Here is a 17,105-nt window from a genome sequence, read left to right as displayed (position 1 = left end):
TTATATTTATAAGATTAAAATAAAAACTAGAGTAAAAACCTGCCTAACTATACCTCGATTTTGAGAATGAAGAAGAAGAGAGAGGAGTCACAGAAAGTTATATGAATGTGATGCAATGTGGTGGAGAGAGGAGAGGAATTCTGGGAAATACTGAAGGACTTCTGGGGGATGAAGTCCAAGGGTTCAAAATTCTAAATCATACCCTAACCATCCCCCATGATCCTGTTGGAAGATCAGTCTCCCCAAAGTGATCATTTTAAACAAAACCAACTTATAAATTGCAATAATTTATGGATAAAAGGAAGAGAACAAAAAGAATGCTCACTAGATTGACAAAAAGCCAAATTGAAGGCAGTCCCCTCTGGCATAAGAGTATACATTCAAAACAAATACATTCAACCCCCCAAAGTTCAATTTAGCACATCCCAAAGTTCACGGTGGATACTCTGGTGCATCATGTGGTCTCTGTAGGCATCTTCATGGTGCCTTCTCCAAATGGGTTTGCCTTCTGGATTCAGGGAGGTATTTTCTTGTTTCTTATCCTAAAATTACTCTCAAAAGCATTTAAACTTTACATTATAGGATAATAACATAGTCCCCACTGAGGAGGATGGTTACAAACACAGGGATCACTCAGAGATGCATGGCTGAGTTATGAGGTATATGAATCAATTGGGAAAAGAAATCAAAACATCAAAAAATCCAAATAAAAGAGAAAAAGTAACTTGTGGATGAAATATAAAATATCAAAGTCTCATGTCTAAAAAAAATAAGTAAAAGAGAAACAAACCTATATCAGGTCCATGAATCAGTGCCCAATTAAAATGATTTAAGCAATTATGCACTTACCGAATTAGTAGCCAGGACTACAGAAAGTTTGCCACACTATGAAAGAAAAAAAGGGACTAGATTATGGGAGCCAGGTAAGAGCCAAAGTGAGATGCTTGATATAATAATGTAGGAGGAGGAAGACCTGTGTCTGACATGTGTCAAACAGCTACAACCTCAAACCCCAAACAAGTCCTCTTGTCTAGGCTCAAAATTTCATCAATCCCACTGGGATTGGTTGGTCTCTTTGACCTTGTGCTTGACAGGCACTATGCATGTAGCTTTGTACTTCTTTGGCACTGTGGAGTGGCTCTTTTTGTATTCCCTTCTCTTGGAATCACACAGAATCATTAAGCAAAGTCTCATAATTTTTAAACAATCAATGGCATTATTTTTATAGTCTAATGCTTTTTGGCTATGCCTTGACATTAAGGAAAATATATTTTAAACTTTTATTACTGCAAAAAAAAAAGTTAAAGAAAATCTTCTCAATACTGGTGACATGTGCTTCAAATACATAAATGAGGGGGGGGAACCTCAAATACTATATTGCACATGTAAGGAAAAACAACAAAAAAAATTTAAATAAAAAATATATAGCTTACAATCAGTGACACACTGTATTTTCAGCCAAGGAGAGATAGAATACAAAGGTTTCTCACCCCCAAATGAGATCCATTTCCTTTTTAAACTTGGCCATGAACCACTGTGTGAGTGCAAATGATTTTCACAAAGTAACAGATATATAAAGCAGTAGTACAGTAGATAATGCACATTTAAAGAAAATACCAAAAAAAAAAAACCAAAAGGCATAATAGCCCAGTTACTGACAATAGCAAAGAAACACACTATCATGTAGGATTCACATGAATTGCTGTATATAGCCACTAACTGTATGACATTTAAAAAACCTTAGAAACTAATGGATGCTTGTCACAAGTTTTTACAGGTGTAGCAAATCTTTCAACCTTGGCAAAGATATTTTTAACAAAGTTCATTACTGGCATGATTCCAAAATTTGGCAGAAGAGCCTAGGGAAAAAAAAATACAAACCTCTATACTGCTGATGAAAACATTTTGGTATCTAAAACATCACCAATGAAATCTAGATTGCTCTGGAAGTTAATTAAACTGAAGAGTTTAAAAAAAGCATACAGAAGCTTACTTTGGCTTCACACTTTATAATAAAACTTTTATGGCAGAAGTTTCTATTTTGTTCTCAACCTTTAATACAACATTTTTTATAAGATATGTATAAAATCATCCATTCAGAAGCTACTAGTTACATAGAAATAATTTCTGAAGCCCCCTTAAAATTAATTTAAATTCTTAGCTCATTAAATTCTCCAAAGATTGTATACAAGTTGTAAGCAGTTGTGATGAAGTGATGAAGTCCATCCATCATCATCTATGTGACAATTTAACAAAGGCAAACAGGAAGAAAACTGTTTATGCAACATGTGACCTGGATGGATAAGGTAACAAGGTTTGGGCAGGTCAACTATAGGCTTTTCTCAATGATATATTCTTCAGTACAGCCATAGGGGAGAGGTAGAATTTTTTTTTTTAAGTAACAGAATATATGGATTAGATTAATATATGGACTTAAAAATAATTAAACTTTAAAGCAATCAGTAAAAACAAGAAGCAATGACAGGGAACAGGCAGTGAATTCTAAAATACTTTTCTCCAATTCCAATAGACTTCTTCACTATTTATGGAGGGGAATAAACTGAAAATAGTTAGCAAGCAATAAAACAATAGAGTTTGAAAAAGGTTTAAAATTTATCTCCAGATATCATTAAGTTTTATTCCCTTCCCCAGTATTTATCATCCATTTGCATTTCTTTTGTCACCCATCTCATATATTCACTGGGCAGAATCTCCATGCAAGTTGAGAATATTTAAGATTTTCAAAACTTTGTCAAAATATTCCAGTTTAGTCTGGAATTCAAGCAGCCTAGCTTGCTGCTGCATATTCTTAAGGAGAAGTAAATAAAATGGGAAATGACCAATGAAAATCAAAACTCCCAGTAAAAGAATTAAACAGATCCAAATTGCACTTTTTAGCTCTACCAAACTGTTGTTTCAGAGTTTCAAGCATGCTTCCCAATAGAATTATTAATAATAATTTAAAAAAGCAGAATTGAAAGGAATTAGCTAGGAGACTTGGAAAAGTATTGTTCTTTTACCTCATTCCTAGGGGCAAAACTTCTAGGGAAAACAATAGCATATTTGCATAAGAGACAAAGAGTACTCTTTGATGGGTCAAGAGGAAAAAAAATCAAGTTTATTCCCAAAATTCTGACTTTAAATTCCTTGATTTGGGCTAACTGTCCTCCCTGTGTAAAACCTTTAGTAACAGCCTTCTAAACTAGGAGCCCAGAGTCAGCTTAAGAAATCTGCTTAGAAACTAGAAGGGGGTAGGACTGAATAATGTGGTTTCACTTCTCCATGCTGAAAAATGGCTAGGGCAGGCTGGAAAACCCACATGGGGTGGGGGTGGAGTGGCCAAAGGGATTGGGAGTGGAAGGGGTTTTTTTTGTTTGTTTTGTTTTTAATATGTCACCCTCTGTGGAAAAAAAGCAGTTTGGAATGGCAAGCTCTTGTAGCAGGTCTGGTTGTGCCTGTAGACTGGGAAAGGACCAACTAGGCAGTGTTTGGACAATACTGGGAGTCAGCAGGGAGAGCACTGAAACTGTAAAGGTGGCAGTAGCACAGGCAGAAGGGCTGGGAGAGCCCAGAGAGATCTGACCACCAGACCGGGCAAACTTACTATAATTAATGAAAGAGCGACCTGACTAAGAATTTGAGAATTCATTTTCCAAAGTGGTTGACAAATTGTGAGTATGAAAATTAATATAGAATAACTCAAGAATTACATTTGTAAGATTTATTAAAATAAAAACCTGCCCAACTTAACAGCAATCTCAAAAAAGAAGTGGAAGAGGGAGAGGCCAAGAAAGTTATATAAACGTGACCCCCGCAACCTTGTGGAGAGAGGAGAGGAATTCTGGGAAATAATGAAGGACTTCTGGGGGTTGAAGTCCAAGGGTTTAAAATCCTAATTAATACACACCATATCCAGTGATGGCAAACCTATGGCAGTTCTCTGTGGGTCTAAGGTCATGCTCCCACCTCCAGAATTCATTCCTAAAAAGGGTGAGGGACTTGGGCAGAGCTGCTCCCTTCCCCCTCTCTACAGTCACTGAGAATAGTCCTCATATCACACAACCCTATTCCTGTAGTTAAATGGAATAGTTTTCTCCCTTCCCTGAGTGGGGTAACAGCAGGGGAGGGGGCACACCCAGCACTCAATGTGGAAGAAGGGCACAGCAATTAGTTTGGGCAGGGCACAGCAATCAGTTGGGGGGGGGGGGCTGGCATTCCATCTCTAAAAGGTTCACCATCACTGCCCTAATCAATCTTTTCCAGGAGAGGAGTTCTGGAAGAGGGGCTGTTTCTAGACTCAGTCATACTGTGATATGGTGCAAAGAATGGGTTCTACCTTTCACAGACAACTTTATGTCTCTGGGCCTCAGTTCTAAATATGGAAATATGGAAAATATGGGGATTCGACTGGATGACTTCGAAGGCTCCTTCTAATTCTCAATATAGATGAAGATGTTGCAGGTAATCACAGACTCTTTTTATAGTTCAACCTTTGGCTGGAAGATATTCATATAACCTCCTTTTTATGTCTTTTGGGAGAATTACAATTCCATTAGTTTTTTGGTGCTTTATTATTTATTATGTATATTCAATATATCATATAAAATATTTATATATTTTCAAATACAAAAAGAAAATTACATGTATTAAAAAAATCATAGGTCTCCCACCAATGGCCTACTTATCTTAAGGAGTATTCTTCCTATAAAACTGAAATTTTCATGCAACAAAAATGACTATCTTTTCCATAGAGTTTAATATATTGGGACCCAGACTATAAAAATGTCCCTTCCATGAAGCCTGAGGTTCTAAAATTATTAAAATAGTATTTTATGCCATATACATTTAAACAACTATACTGTAGTGTATAGCATTTCAAATTTTGATAATTCCTTTAAAACCATTTATTTTTTTCTAAAAGGATAAGTCACTCATTTTTAAACAGAAATGCACTTTTAAGTAACTTCCCTTTCTTTCTTGGCAATTTTCTTTGATACCTGTCCTTTATTTTTCAATTTCTCAATGAAATTCCAAATTTCACACTTTTATATATCATCTTATGCAAATGGTTCTCTTCCATTATATATTTATTTCAGCCAAACTAAGATCAATCTGTGGCTTTTAGACACAAAAATCTTAAAACAAAATTAATATTATAACAATTTCCCAACCAAGACACAATGTAGGAATGTCTATGTTCCAACACAAGGTACTTTAAAGTTAAGCATATAGACCACTGGGAAAAAGTCCATTTTCCCAAAATTCCTACCTGTTGTTTGTCCATCACCACCTACTTCCACTTTCAGAATATTCAAAGAAGCACCAAAGTTTGGCTAGGAAAAAGAATTAATAAGATTAATAATATCCTTAATTGTGTCATACATGCTCAAAGTACTTTAAGAAAAATTTCTACCGAGTTTTATAGGTAAAACAAACAAGACAGAATTTAAAGCAATAACCATTTTTATGACCAAAAGTTTCAAGTAGCTAAAAAACAAAAACATCTCACTTTAAAAATTCAAGGTCTCCAAACAACTCTTAACATAACAATGAAATTTCCCTTTTAATAAATATTACCTTAAATAAATAATCCAATATTTCAGAACGATAAGGCTCACGATAATTGAGTAGAAGTCGGGTGGCTGCCTAAAAGATATTTCAAAGAAAAAAACCCTATTATTGAAAATATTCTAAAAGATTTATAGCCACCTAATCAGATGCCCATATTAGAAAGAGACCATGGATTTTGTTTAATGATACATTCATTGCCTATATTAGAATTTGGAGGAACCAATAGTAGGAATGGAGACAGACATCAATTGCTCTAGGTTTTTTTAAAAAAGCCAAATAATCAGTTTATTTATTTACTTATTAACACTGAGGAAGTTAGTGTTCGAAAGTTTCTGAGAGATTGTAGCATTTTCTTAGTCTTTATACTATTTTCTTAAGTCGTTTTTACGAAATTATAAGCATTATGAGAGGGCAAACATCAGGATGAGTCATTATAGTTTCAACTACAAAAGAAAGAAGCAATGTGCCTGGAAAGTCTCACCTACACCAGCAAAAATCATCAGCACTGAGATATACTCAACCATGAACTGACCAAGCCATGTAAATAATGCCTTGTACTATTTGTCAGCAAAAAGCATTTTAGAGTCTGTATTTGTGTATTATGAGCCCTGTAAAATGTGTCAGGGAAGGTCTCTTTCTCATCTGTAATACGTAAAATCAAAACACCCTGCTTATTTTAAAGCAGTTGTGAAAACAAAAATGAGATAATACGAAAACTCTCCAGGAAAGTATAAAGATTATACTAATAAAAGGCAATGTTATTAACAAGGGTAAAAAACATTTTTCAACTATTCAAAAACAATATTATATCTGATAGTCCCATTTTGAGTTATTCTTGAGTTATATTTGAGTCTTCTAGTTCTATTTTCAATATCTGAGTTTTAAAGATTAAGAAATTTAAGCAAGTAATTGTTTTTGAGAAATACTTTCAGTTAGATTTTTAGCAGGATAAAAGTTAAAAGGGCAAATATCCCTACTATAAAACTGTAGAATGAGAAAAGCCTTCTTTGGAGTATTGGAGATGTTTAGATAGTAGAACTGACACAAAGAAGAATAGGACTTCTCTGAGCTGATGAGGAAAGACTGTCTGGTGATTAAAACTCCATTTAAGAGTAGGAAATGGAGTTTTAATCACCAGACAGACATTTCTGAACAGAGGCACTTAGAAGAATGTGACTTGTTACAGGTGAATGCCCTTATAACAGGGTTGGAGAGAGTTTCAGCCTCTGCTGAAATAGGATCTTTCTGACTGATAAGGCACCAGAGTTTGAGTGAAACTCCTATGTTATAGTCAATGCCCTTTTAAGAGCATGGATAAAGGGGCAGCTGGGTGGCTCAGTGGATTGAGAGCACCTAGAGATCCTAGAGGTCCTGGGTTCAAATTTGACCTCAGGTACTTCCTAGCTGTATGACCCTGGGCAAGTCACCTAACCCCCACTGCCTAGCCCTTTTTGCTCTTCTGCCTTGGAACTGATACACTATATTGTTTCTAGGATGGAAGGTAAAGGTTTAAAAAAATATGATCTTTTCTTGCTTTTTCTTTATCATCACCAAATGCAAATTGTAAAATGAAGATTTCTATTTCTCCAAACAACCTGTTAGGTTAATAATTGAAAATTATCAATTTATTAGGGAACATACTTTGACAAGTAGGTAAGGTTTGTAAATAAATGACTGATATCTGCAGCCTTAAATTACCACAATTGATGTTTGGATCTTCGGTTTAGAAATATGGCCCAGAGCTTTCTGGATTTCTTCCAGAATCTGGAGTAAAGACATTTATCTGCAAAATACTGTTATTTATTTTTTATAGATGCTGAACTAATATATGTTTTGCCAAGGATTTCGTAGGAATATCTCAAGAATTTCTACAACAAGCTTGAAGTAAAGCAGAATTCATAGGAAGAGACTCATCCATTGGCTATGGGGGTAAGTTAATCAATGTCACCGATTACTACTATGCTCATTTCTTCTGTTTCTATCTAGAACATTTCCAGAAACCTCAGGAAGACTGAGCTGGTTTGCTAGGACTTGGTGGGAGTTTGTGAAAATTGGTGGCAGCACTTTTGATCTCCCCCTGCTCTGCATCCATGGGACTTTGTTAATGACTCTGTGTATTAAATATTTTGTTTTCTAGAATGTATACGGGGTGGAGAACTCTCTATGAATTTCAAGGTATGAGTTATAAGAAAATCATGAACTCTGAAATGACCAATACCAGAAATGCTAATGGTTAGGGAGATAAAAGTGGTCCCATGGAATAGTAAAGATCGATGGGCCCCATATGCTTAGTGAGTAGATTAATAGGGCTATAAGTAATGATAGAGCTCATCACTGATTTAGAGGTTAGAGTCCTAGAGCTTATAAACTGACCAGATAACACAAATGAGGGTGAATATATTGGCACAGAGTAACTCTGGATAGCCTCCTGGCTACCAAGGGAAAAGTGAACAATGTTGCATTTATCAGCACTGTAAATAAGTGGAAATGCAATTATTGTAATGGAAAAACGTGTACTAGAAGGCAGTAGTAGTTTGAGTAACATTTAAGCTTGAATGTGTGTAAGAGGAGAGATAAGTGTGTAAAATCTAATGCTACTGGTTGCTGTATATAAAAAGTTGATAATAGGAGGTGGTAAAGGAGATTGGCAAAGGTAGTCATAAAACAGCTTATGCATCAGTTCAAAAGTAATAGCAGGATGGCTATTTTGGATAGATGAAAACAATGTAGTTTTCTTTATGATTTGTACATTAGGCAATATTCTAATCTTATCCTGCCTAATTCCTTGCCTCTTGGATTGTCAGAACTACTAAAGACCTGTAGTTGATTGTTAAGAGGAAATATTCCAGTAATATTGTGAGAAGAACAATATCTTGGGGAAAATGGGAGGGATTGTGTGGAGAAAAAAAAGAATTAATTTGTTCTTCTCAGGGTGGGATTCCATTAGAGAAGGAAAACCTGTTTAGGAGTTCAGAATAACATCTCAAGGACCTTTTGTTTTTGCCATAGGACCAATGGATTGAGAGATCTCTTATCTCAATAAAAACAAACCATTAGGTTATCCTACTTCCTTATCTCCTCTGACCTTGAGAAGTCAGAAAAGCCACTCCTAAGGACATAGCTACCTCTTCATAACCTCCCCCCTAGCCTGTTGAAACTCATGATGAAACTAATGCTGTGATGGGGCTCCTGCTGTGCAACCTGCTGTTTTCTAATTGGCTAGACTTTCACACCTATATTGTAAGTTTGGCCCCCAGACCATGGGGTATTGAAAAGAGTGGGTGGGGGTTTGCAGCAAGAATCTATAAAATGCTTGTATTTGCAGCCATGCATTGGGCATCGCCATCAGGCATCACCATCTCTTCTCATGAAAAAGATTAAACAGAGAGATTAAACAATCTTTCTCATGAGAAATGGTCTCTATTTCTTTAAGCAGTATCCTCTCATACAATTTATGGGGTCTTGTTCAGGATACAGGAATCAATCAGGTGTGAAGTATCCTTTTTGTCCTGGTAGGTTCTCCCATTTTATCAAAGTCCTTTCTCAGGTAGTCCAGCCCTTGGCTGGATCTTTCCTTTTTGTGTGCATTGTAAAGCATCAGCCTCTTCCTGAGAATCTTGTCTTGGACTTCTCATTTCTTTGTAGACATTGTAACTCCAACCAATCATACTCCTGTTCCCAGTTAGAGAGGGATATAAATTCTCCAATTCTCATGGTTCATCAGAGCCATCCTCTAGCTCCTTGGCACTCCTGGGGATACGGTAGCCAGAGTGCCAGGGCTTTCAGCTCTGTTTGGTTTGGGGCACTTGACTCTGTGTGAAGGCCTAAATATTGTATCCTATCCCTCTCCTGATTAAAGACTTGTTTTTTTCTGACTATTTAATAGTTCTTGTGTTTTTTTCCAAGTTAACAAACTATTGTTTTCTAATGGGCTAGACTTTCACGCCTACATTGTAAGTTCAGCCCCCAGATCATGGAGTATGGAACAGAGTAGGTGGGGGTTTGTGGCAGGAATCTATAAAATGCTTGTCTCTGAAGTCATGCATTGGGCATCACCATTAGGGCTTGACCCCTTCTCATGAGAAAGATTAAACCTTGCTTCTGTTCACTTAAATGGTCTCTATTTCTTTAAGCAGTATCGTCTCACTCATATGGCAACTGATAAATGGTGTCAAAAGACTGAATCTTTAGCCCCCAGAGCCAACTGAGACAAGTGGACAGCCTCAACACATTATAAGGAACTAACCTGCATGGAGGAAGAGTGAGGATAGTGCTCATACCATACCCTTCAACCCAGAGATTCCACTGATGGGAGAAAAGATCAATGAAAGAAATAAAGGGCACATATACACTATAATATTTCTAGTAGCACTTTAGACAGAAAGCAAAGAACTATTAACAAAGCAGACACCTATCTCTTGCAGAAGAGCATATGGTGGATATTACTTAGTTCTAAGAAACAATGAAAAAATAAGGAAAAGCATGAAAAAGCAAATCTATGAATACAAAATGGAAAGGAAGGTGATGGAGGCAATTCAGAGGAGTTCTCTCCCCACCCCATGCCCAAAGATCTAGATAATACACAAGACCATTACTGATCAGGAAATACAGTTAAAAAGCCACAGTGTGTCATCTTTTCACTTCAGATCAGCCAAGCGAGACAAAGAAAAAAGGGAACAATGTGTGGGCTATTGGGGACATGGTAACAGGATCTAGTAGAGAACGTAGGGTGCTGAACATTCCCTGCCAAGGGACTAAATGAGGACTCTCCTGATTCGCCACAGCAAGATCAGAGATTCTAGACCCATCATAGAGGGCCTGATCTTGTACAGGGCACAAAAACAGTGCCAAATAGCAGCTCTGTCACACAAATACCATGCCTGGAATTCAATGAAGATTAAATTAAATCCACAGATTCAATTAGGATTAAAGAGGGGCCTGTCCCAAAGGGTAGAAGACTGTACTTCAGGGTAGAGGCCAAGGGCAAGGACAGAGGTCCTAAATTATGTCTTGAGCAAGTAGCAAATACAGAAGGGAACAACAACTGTTTGAGTCTGACCCTGGAAATCAAACAATCTCTTGGTTCTAGTCTCAAGCTTATAGAAGAATAGATAAGAGCTATTAAATGTAACTATTAATGGACTAATTATAGCTAGGGAAATAGGTATTACTAAAAAAATGTCACATTATAGCATATTATGGAATAATATTAAGAAAGGAGAGAAGAGCATCTTTTCAGAGGTAAAAATTGGGATTTAATTTTTTTTTTATCTAGAATTTGGATAGGAAACCCAGACCAATGGGAAGTCTCTAGTTCTGTCTACTCTGAACCTGCAGAGCTAGATCCCAAAAGCAAGTCAATAGGTGTGCTACTCAGGTCCAGACATAAGTAAGTTACTTAACAGAACTCAGCCTGAACTCTCCCAAAGATCCTTGAAGAACACAACCCAGTGCCCTGAAAAAGCAGCAGTATGAATGAAGAAGACAGAAAACAGGACACAAAATAACCCACATATTTCCACCACAAGTGGTCCCAACACAAAGTCCAAAGTCAAGTAAAAGGGCTAGAAGCAATAAGCAAATTAAAAAAGCATCTCATCAAAAAGAATGATGTGTTGACAGAAATAGTCCAAACACAAACCTAGGAGAAGAAAATGACTGCAAAGCATCTATAAGCAAAACCTTAAAGAAAAACCCAGCTTGTGAATAAGTTCAACTAGAATTCCAGATAGGAATAAAGGAAGAATTTTTTTAAGATTAAAATGATATTGTAATGAAATTTAAATGCTAGCAGGTTTGGAAAACAAATAAGAGTGATAGAAGAAAGAAATGGGAAAAAGAGTCATCAAAGAAAGAAATTAAAAGAGATTATCTTATTCATAAAGATATTTCCTGGAAAATTAAAATTATCCAAACAGAAGCAAATAACTCCATGAGACAAGAAATATTAAAACATTAAAACTGAAAATAGCAGAAAATGTAAGATCTCATTGCAAAAAAAAAAATGAACCAGAAAACAAATTAAAAAGAGATGATTTAAGAATCTCTAAGCTATGTCGAAGTTATGACCATAAAGAGTTTAATTATATGAGAAATTACACAACTAACCAGATCTCTTAAAACCAGAGAACAAAGTAAAAAGATCACACTAAGGAGTAGCAAGGTAGCACAGCTAATAGAGTACCAGGAGGATATTTGGATATAGAGGAGTGGATAGAGTTAGGAGGATGTAGGTACAAATATCCCCTGGGACACTTCCTAGCTATGTGGCCCTGAGCAAGTCACTTAATCCAGATTCCCTAGCCCTTTCCATTCTTCTATCATATAAATGATACTAAGAGAAGAGGTAAGAGTTCAAAAGAAAATAATTTTTGTCTAATTTACACTAATAAAGCTGTCAATATAAATGAAATGTAAGAATATTCACAAAAATATTAAATGCTCAGATTCACAGAACAAGAAAAAAGAGGATTTAAATTACTCATCCATGAATGAAATTATAAAGAAAAAAAGCCACAAAACCAAATAGGTTTACAAACAAATTATATCAAACTTGTAAAATAAAACTGATCCCATTATTACATGAGTGGTATGAAAAAATAGGAAAAGAAAAGATAAGGGACTTCCAAATTCCTTTAGAAATATAAAGATCATCCTACTACTTGAGAGTCAAAACAGAGAAATAAAAACATGGACTAGTATCTCTAACAAATATTGGGACAGAAATGATAAATCAATGACAAAAACTACTGGGAACACCTAAGGGTAGCCTAGCAGAAATTACCTATATTCTTGATATCTCACATTGTGTAGCAAGATAAACTCTAGGGGGGCAGCTGGGTGGCTCAGTGGATTAAGAACTAGACCTAGAGATGGGAGGTCCTAGGTTCAAATTTGACCTCAGACACTTCCTAGCTGTGTGACCCTGGTCAAGTCACTTAACCCCCTCTGCCTAGCCCTTACCACTCTCCTGCCTTAGAACCAATATTGGTTCTAAGATGGAAGGTAAGGGTTAAAAAAAAATGGTAATCCCAAAATTAGTACATGAATTTGATATAAAGGGTGGCATTATAAACAATTTAAAAAGCATAGAGTAAGTTACTTGTCAGATCTATTATAATAGTAAGAGCTAACAAGTATATAGCAACTACAAAAAAACATAAATATATAAACTTAATATGAATATATTAATACATTCAAAAAAGAAGACTACCAGACCTTAAGGAACTTGCATTTCAATCAGGAAAGACAATACATCAAAGAAACTGAAAAGGAATAGAAGGTGGTACTCAATCAAGAGCATGGCGGCAAAGTCCAAAAAATGAACAAATTGATGTGGACTCTTGCCAAAATGGAGATGTTGGGAGGAAGTCACCAATGGGAAAAGGGAATTAAGGGAAAACACAAGAAAGGAAAAGCATGGTATAAAAAAGCCCAGTGAATCATAGCTGTTCTGAGACCTTCCTTAAAATGAAGCTTTTGAATCCTACTCAAATTAATTTACTTATTCAATGCCATAATTTTCAAAATTCTAAGAAAGTGTTTATTGAATTAGAAAAAATTATAACAAAGTTCATTTGGAAAAGCAAAAGATCAAGAATATCAAGGGAATTAATGGAAAAAAATGTGAAAGATGGGGGCCTAAGAGGACCAGATCTTAAAACTATAGTATAAAGCAGTGATAATCAAAACCATATGGTACTGGCTAAGAGACAGAAGAGAGGATCAGTGGGATAGACTTGGAGTAAATGACCTAAGCAAGACAGTGTAAACTAAACCCAAAGATCCCAGCTTTTAGGATAAGAACCTACAATTTGACAAAAGCTGCTGGAAAAGTTGGAAAAGAGTATGGGAGAGGTTAGGTTTAGATCAACATCTCACACTGTATATTGAAATAAATTCACAGTGAGCAAATGTTTTAAATATAAAGAAGGAAGTTATAAGTAAATTAGGTGAACATAGAATAGTATACCTGTCAGATCTATGGGAAAGAAAAATAATTTAAGACCAAGCAAGAAATAGAGAATATTATAAAATGTAAAATGAATAATTTTGATTACATTAAAATAAAAAGATTTTATACAAACAAAAACCAATGTAATCAAAATTAGAAGGGAAGCAACAAATTGGGAAAAAATCTTTATAACAAAAACATCTGACAAGGATCTAATTTCTCGAATTTATAAGGAGCTCAGTCAATTGTACAAAAAATAAAAATTAAGCCATTCCCCAATTGATAATGGGCAAAGGACAGAAATAGGCAGTTCTCAGGTAAAGAATTCAAAACTATTAAGAAGCACATGAAAAAATGTTATAAATCTCTTATAATTAGAGAAATACAAATCAAAACAACTCTGAGGTACAGCCTTACCTCTAGCAGATCTGCCAATATGACAGAAAAGGAAAGTAATAAATGATGGAGGGGATGTGGCAAAACTGGAACACTAATGCATTGCTGGTGGAGTTGTGAATTGATCCAATCATTCCGGAAGGCAATTTGGAACTATACACAAAGGGCTTTAAAAGACTGCCTGCACTTTTATCCCAAAGAGATGAAAAGGAAAAATACTAGTACAAAAATAATCATAGTCATGCTCTTTCTGGTAGCAAAAAAACTGGAAAATGAGGGGGTGTCCACCAAATTGGGAATGGCTGAACAAATTCTGGTTTCTGATGGTGAAGGAATATTGTTTTGCTGAAAGGAATAATGAACTGGAGCAATTCCGTGTGAACTGGAATGACCTCCAAGAATTGAAACAGAGCAAAAGGAGCAGAACCAGAACACTGTACACAGAGACTGATACATTATGGCACAATCAAACATAATGGACTTCTCTACTAGCAGCAATGCAAAGATCCAGGACAATTCTGAGAGACTTATAAGAAGGATCACCCACCATCCACATCCAGAGAAAGACCTGTGGGAGTAGAAACCCAGAAGAAAAACCTATGATTGATCACATGATTCGATGAGGATATGATTGGGAATGTTGATTTTAAATGATCACTCTATTGTAAATATTAATAATATTGAAATAGCTTTTGAACAATGATACATGTAAAAACCCAGTGGAATTGCTAGTTGGCTCTGGGAAAGGGGAGGAAAAGAACAGGAATCATGTAGCTATGGAAATATACTCTAAATTAATTAAATAAAAAATGAAAATAAAATAAAATGAAGCTTCTGATGAATATGCCTATATATATTTATGTGGGCTCTGTTTAATTTTTCAACCAATGAAAATCCTTCCCTCCCTCCCATCTCTACTGAAAAAGAAAGAATAAAGTCCTTATAACACATAAATCTAGTCAGATATATTTAACTGGTCTAGTTTCCTTTCAGAAAAACATTCTCTTCCTGAGTAATGTTCTAGGGAAAGGTCTAAGGCTATTAACTTTTAGATATTCCTATGAAATCAGATTTGTCTCCCTGCATCTCTAGTTCTTCTTGCTTATTAGTAAGGTTTTGTTCATTTTCACATTATATATATATATATATATATATATATAATATATAAATGAGATTAGCACTAAATCTTTTCCTAGATTTTTGTCTCCTAAGATTTTTTTGGCCTCTCCATTGTTATTCATCATCCTACTTCCAGTGACTTCTAACAAAGTCAAGTTTTCTCCCTCTCCTTTGGTTTTAAGATCCTTTTGAATAGATTTACAAAACTTCAGGCAAAAAGCAATGATGTATGATGATAATCTGAGAATGACTTTATTATCAGCAAGGCAAGGGATCCAGGACAACTCTAATGAACTCATGATGAAAAGTCTGATTACAGATTGAAGCTTACCATTCTTCACTTTATAAATTTTCTCCAAAGTAAGCAGTGTCTCCTTTCACAACATGATAAATATGGAAACATATTTTGTATGATAACACGTACAACTTGGATTATTTGCCTTCTTGAGGAGGTGGGTGGAATAGGAAGAAGAGAATATGGATTGCCAAATGTCAGAAAACGCTGGTTAATCATTGTATCTACATGTAATCTGGGGTGGGGGGGGGGAATTCTTAAACTTCAGGCAAATGCATTCTAACCAGTCCTTACTATATACATAACAATCTAGAAAGAAATCTATTATTTTTTTTTTTGCTTTAAATTGTTGTCCAGAAATCGAAATCCTGTTCTCCAATGCTATTTACCACGAACAGCTACTTACTTCCCAACTCTTCTCTCCCTGCTAAAGCTCTTGCCTTCAATTTGCTACACTGATGAATTGAATTCTTTAACATTTCTGGAAGTATAACTTGAGCCCACAGGAATCATTAGAATTGTGTGAAATAATTGGCAGGGACATGTCTTTAGTTATCACATCAGCATTCCTCAGCACACCATTTGTGCCTTTCCCCATCGGAATTGGAAGTTCTGGAAGGCAGAGAGTGTATTTATTTTTTGCCTGCATTTATGTTCCAATTCTTCAGAAGATTTTATGTATGTTAACTATCATTATTATTATTCTAGAGCTCACAGGTAATTTCGATGCTTCCCAATAGCTTTTGTCATGTAGTGAAGTTTTGCCCCAGTTACGGGATCTTTTGCCCTGTCTTAAGGGCAGTGGCTATCTGCTGCCTTTGTATCCCCAAAGCTTCTCTTAGCACATAGGAGCTAATGAATGCTTGTTGACTGGCGGTAGCTCAATTTTATACCGGTTTTTAAAGTTTGCAAAAGTAGTCTCCATCCCTTACCTCACATCACCTCACACAAACATCTCCCTGGGAAGGAAGATCTACAAGCGAGGAACCACAGGGTCAAGGAAGGTTCCTAAGTCAAAATAGCCGTGCACTTCTGGGAGACTGGTGGGATTTGGGACCCGAGTACTCCAGACTGCAGGGACAGCTCCATCCACCACTGCCTCCCAAGGGAACCACCCAGATGTGCACCTGGACAGAGAAGGAGGGAAGGGGAGGCGAGGAATAGGGAGGGAGGGAGGGGGCCACAATCGCGAGTCGCCACCCTCATCTCTCCAAGCGACTGAACTCCCGCTCCCCGTCCGCTCCCTCCAACAGGTCCCGGGCGAGCTCGGCTGCTTCTAGGCAGCTTCTGGCGCTTACCCCGCCGCTGCTAATCGCGCCAATCCCATCGAACACCCGACCGTGCCCAGCACTATCATCCAAGGTATACTGAAATTTCTGGAGGGTAGTCCCGAGCCCGAATAGTCTATGCCTGAACGACCCAGTGGCGCTCAGAGGTGTTAGAAGAAGAAGCAGCCAAAGCAGCAACCGCCCCTCCGCCCGTAGGCGGTTAGTCCAAACCTTGCAAGGAAACATGTCTCAATGGGCTAATGCTAGAAATGACAGCTTGCTGCCTACTTTTAGCTTTGTGTGACTCACGTGACTCCGCCTCCAAATCACTTGAGCAGAAGAAAGGCTGGATAGTGAAATGGAGCTTCCTCTGGTTTCGCCATGTTTGAAGATGGCAACAGACCAGTAATGAAGCTAGCTCCATCTTGGTAGAGGGCAATCCTGGAGAGAGGGAGGTGATACAGAGCCCTAAACAGTTTTTATTTTACTTGTTTGTTTTGCC

The 17,105-nt window shown here is 36.6% G+C and overlaps 1 protein-coding gene across 3 annotated transcripts in view; it reads right to left on the bottom strand.

Moving 5' to 3' along the window:
* The window catches only part of LOC103095430 (galactocerebrosidase-like), a 235,621-nt gene that overhangs the window by 93,105 nt on the left and 125,411 nt on the right, over nucleotides 1-17,105 (bottom strand). For 2 of the 3 annotated variants that reach the window (XM_056810587.1, XM_056810586.1), the window contains exons 1-3: nucleotides 16,634-16,900; nucleotides 5,578-5,646; nucleotides 5,270-5,333 (exon numbers count right to left, since the gene is read on the bottom strand). In XM_056810587.1, the coding sequence (XP_056666565.1) occupies nucleotides 5,270-5,333; nucleotides 5,578-5,646; nucleotides 16,634-16,849 (349 nt within the window). In that variant the 5' untranslated portion in view covers nucleotides 16,850-16,900. Of the gene's footprint in view, nucleotides 1-5,269; nucleotides 5,334-5,577; nucleotides 5,647-16,633; nucleotides 16,901-17,105 lie in introns of those variants that run through there. The other variant, XM_056810588.1, reaches the window with a different exon arrangement.

Source organism: Monodelphis domestica, chromosome 1, assembly GCF_027887165.1.
Source record: "Monodelphis domestica isolate mMonDom1 chromosome 1, mMonDom1.pri, whole genome shotgun sequence".
Lineage (NCBI taxonomy): Eukaryota > Metazoa > Chordata > Mammalia > Didelphimorphia > Didelphidae > Monodelphis > Monodelphis domestica.
This window is presented reverse-complemented; position numbering and strand designations above follow the sequence as displayed.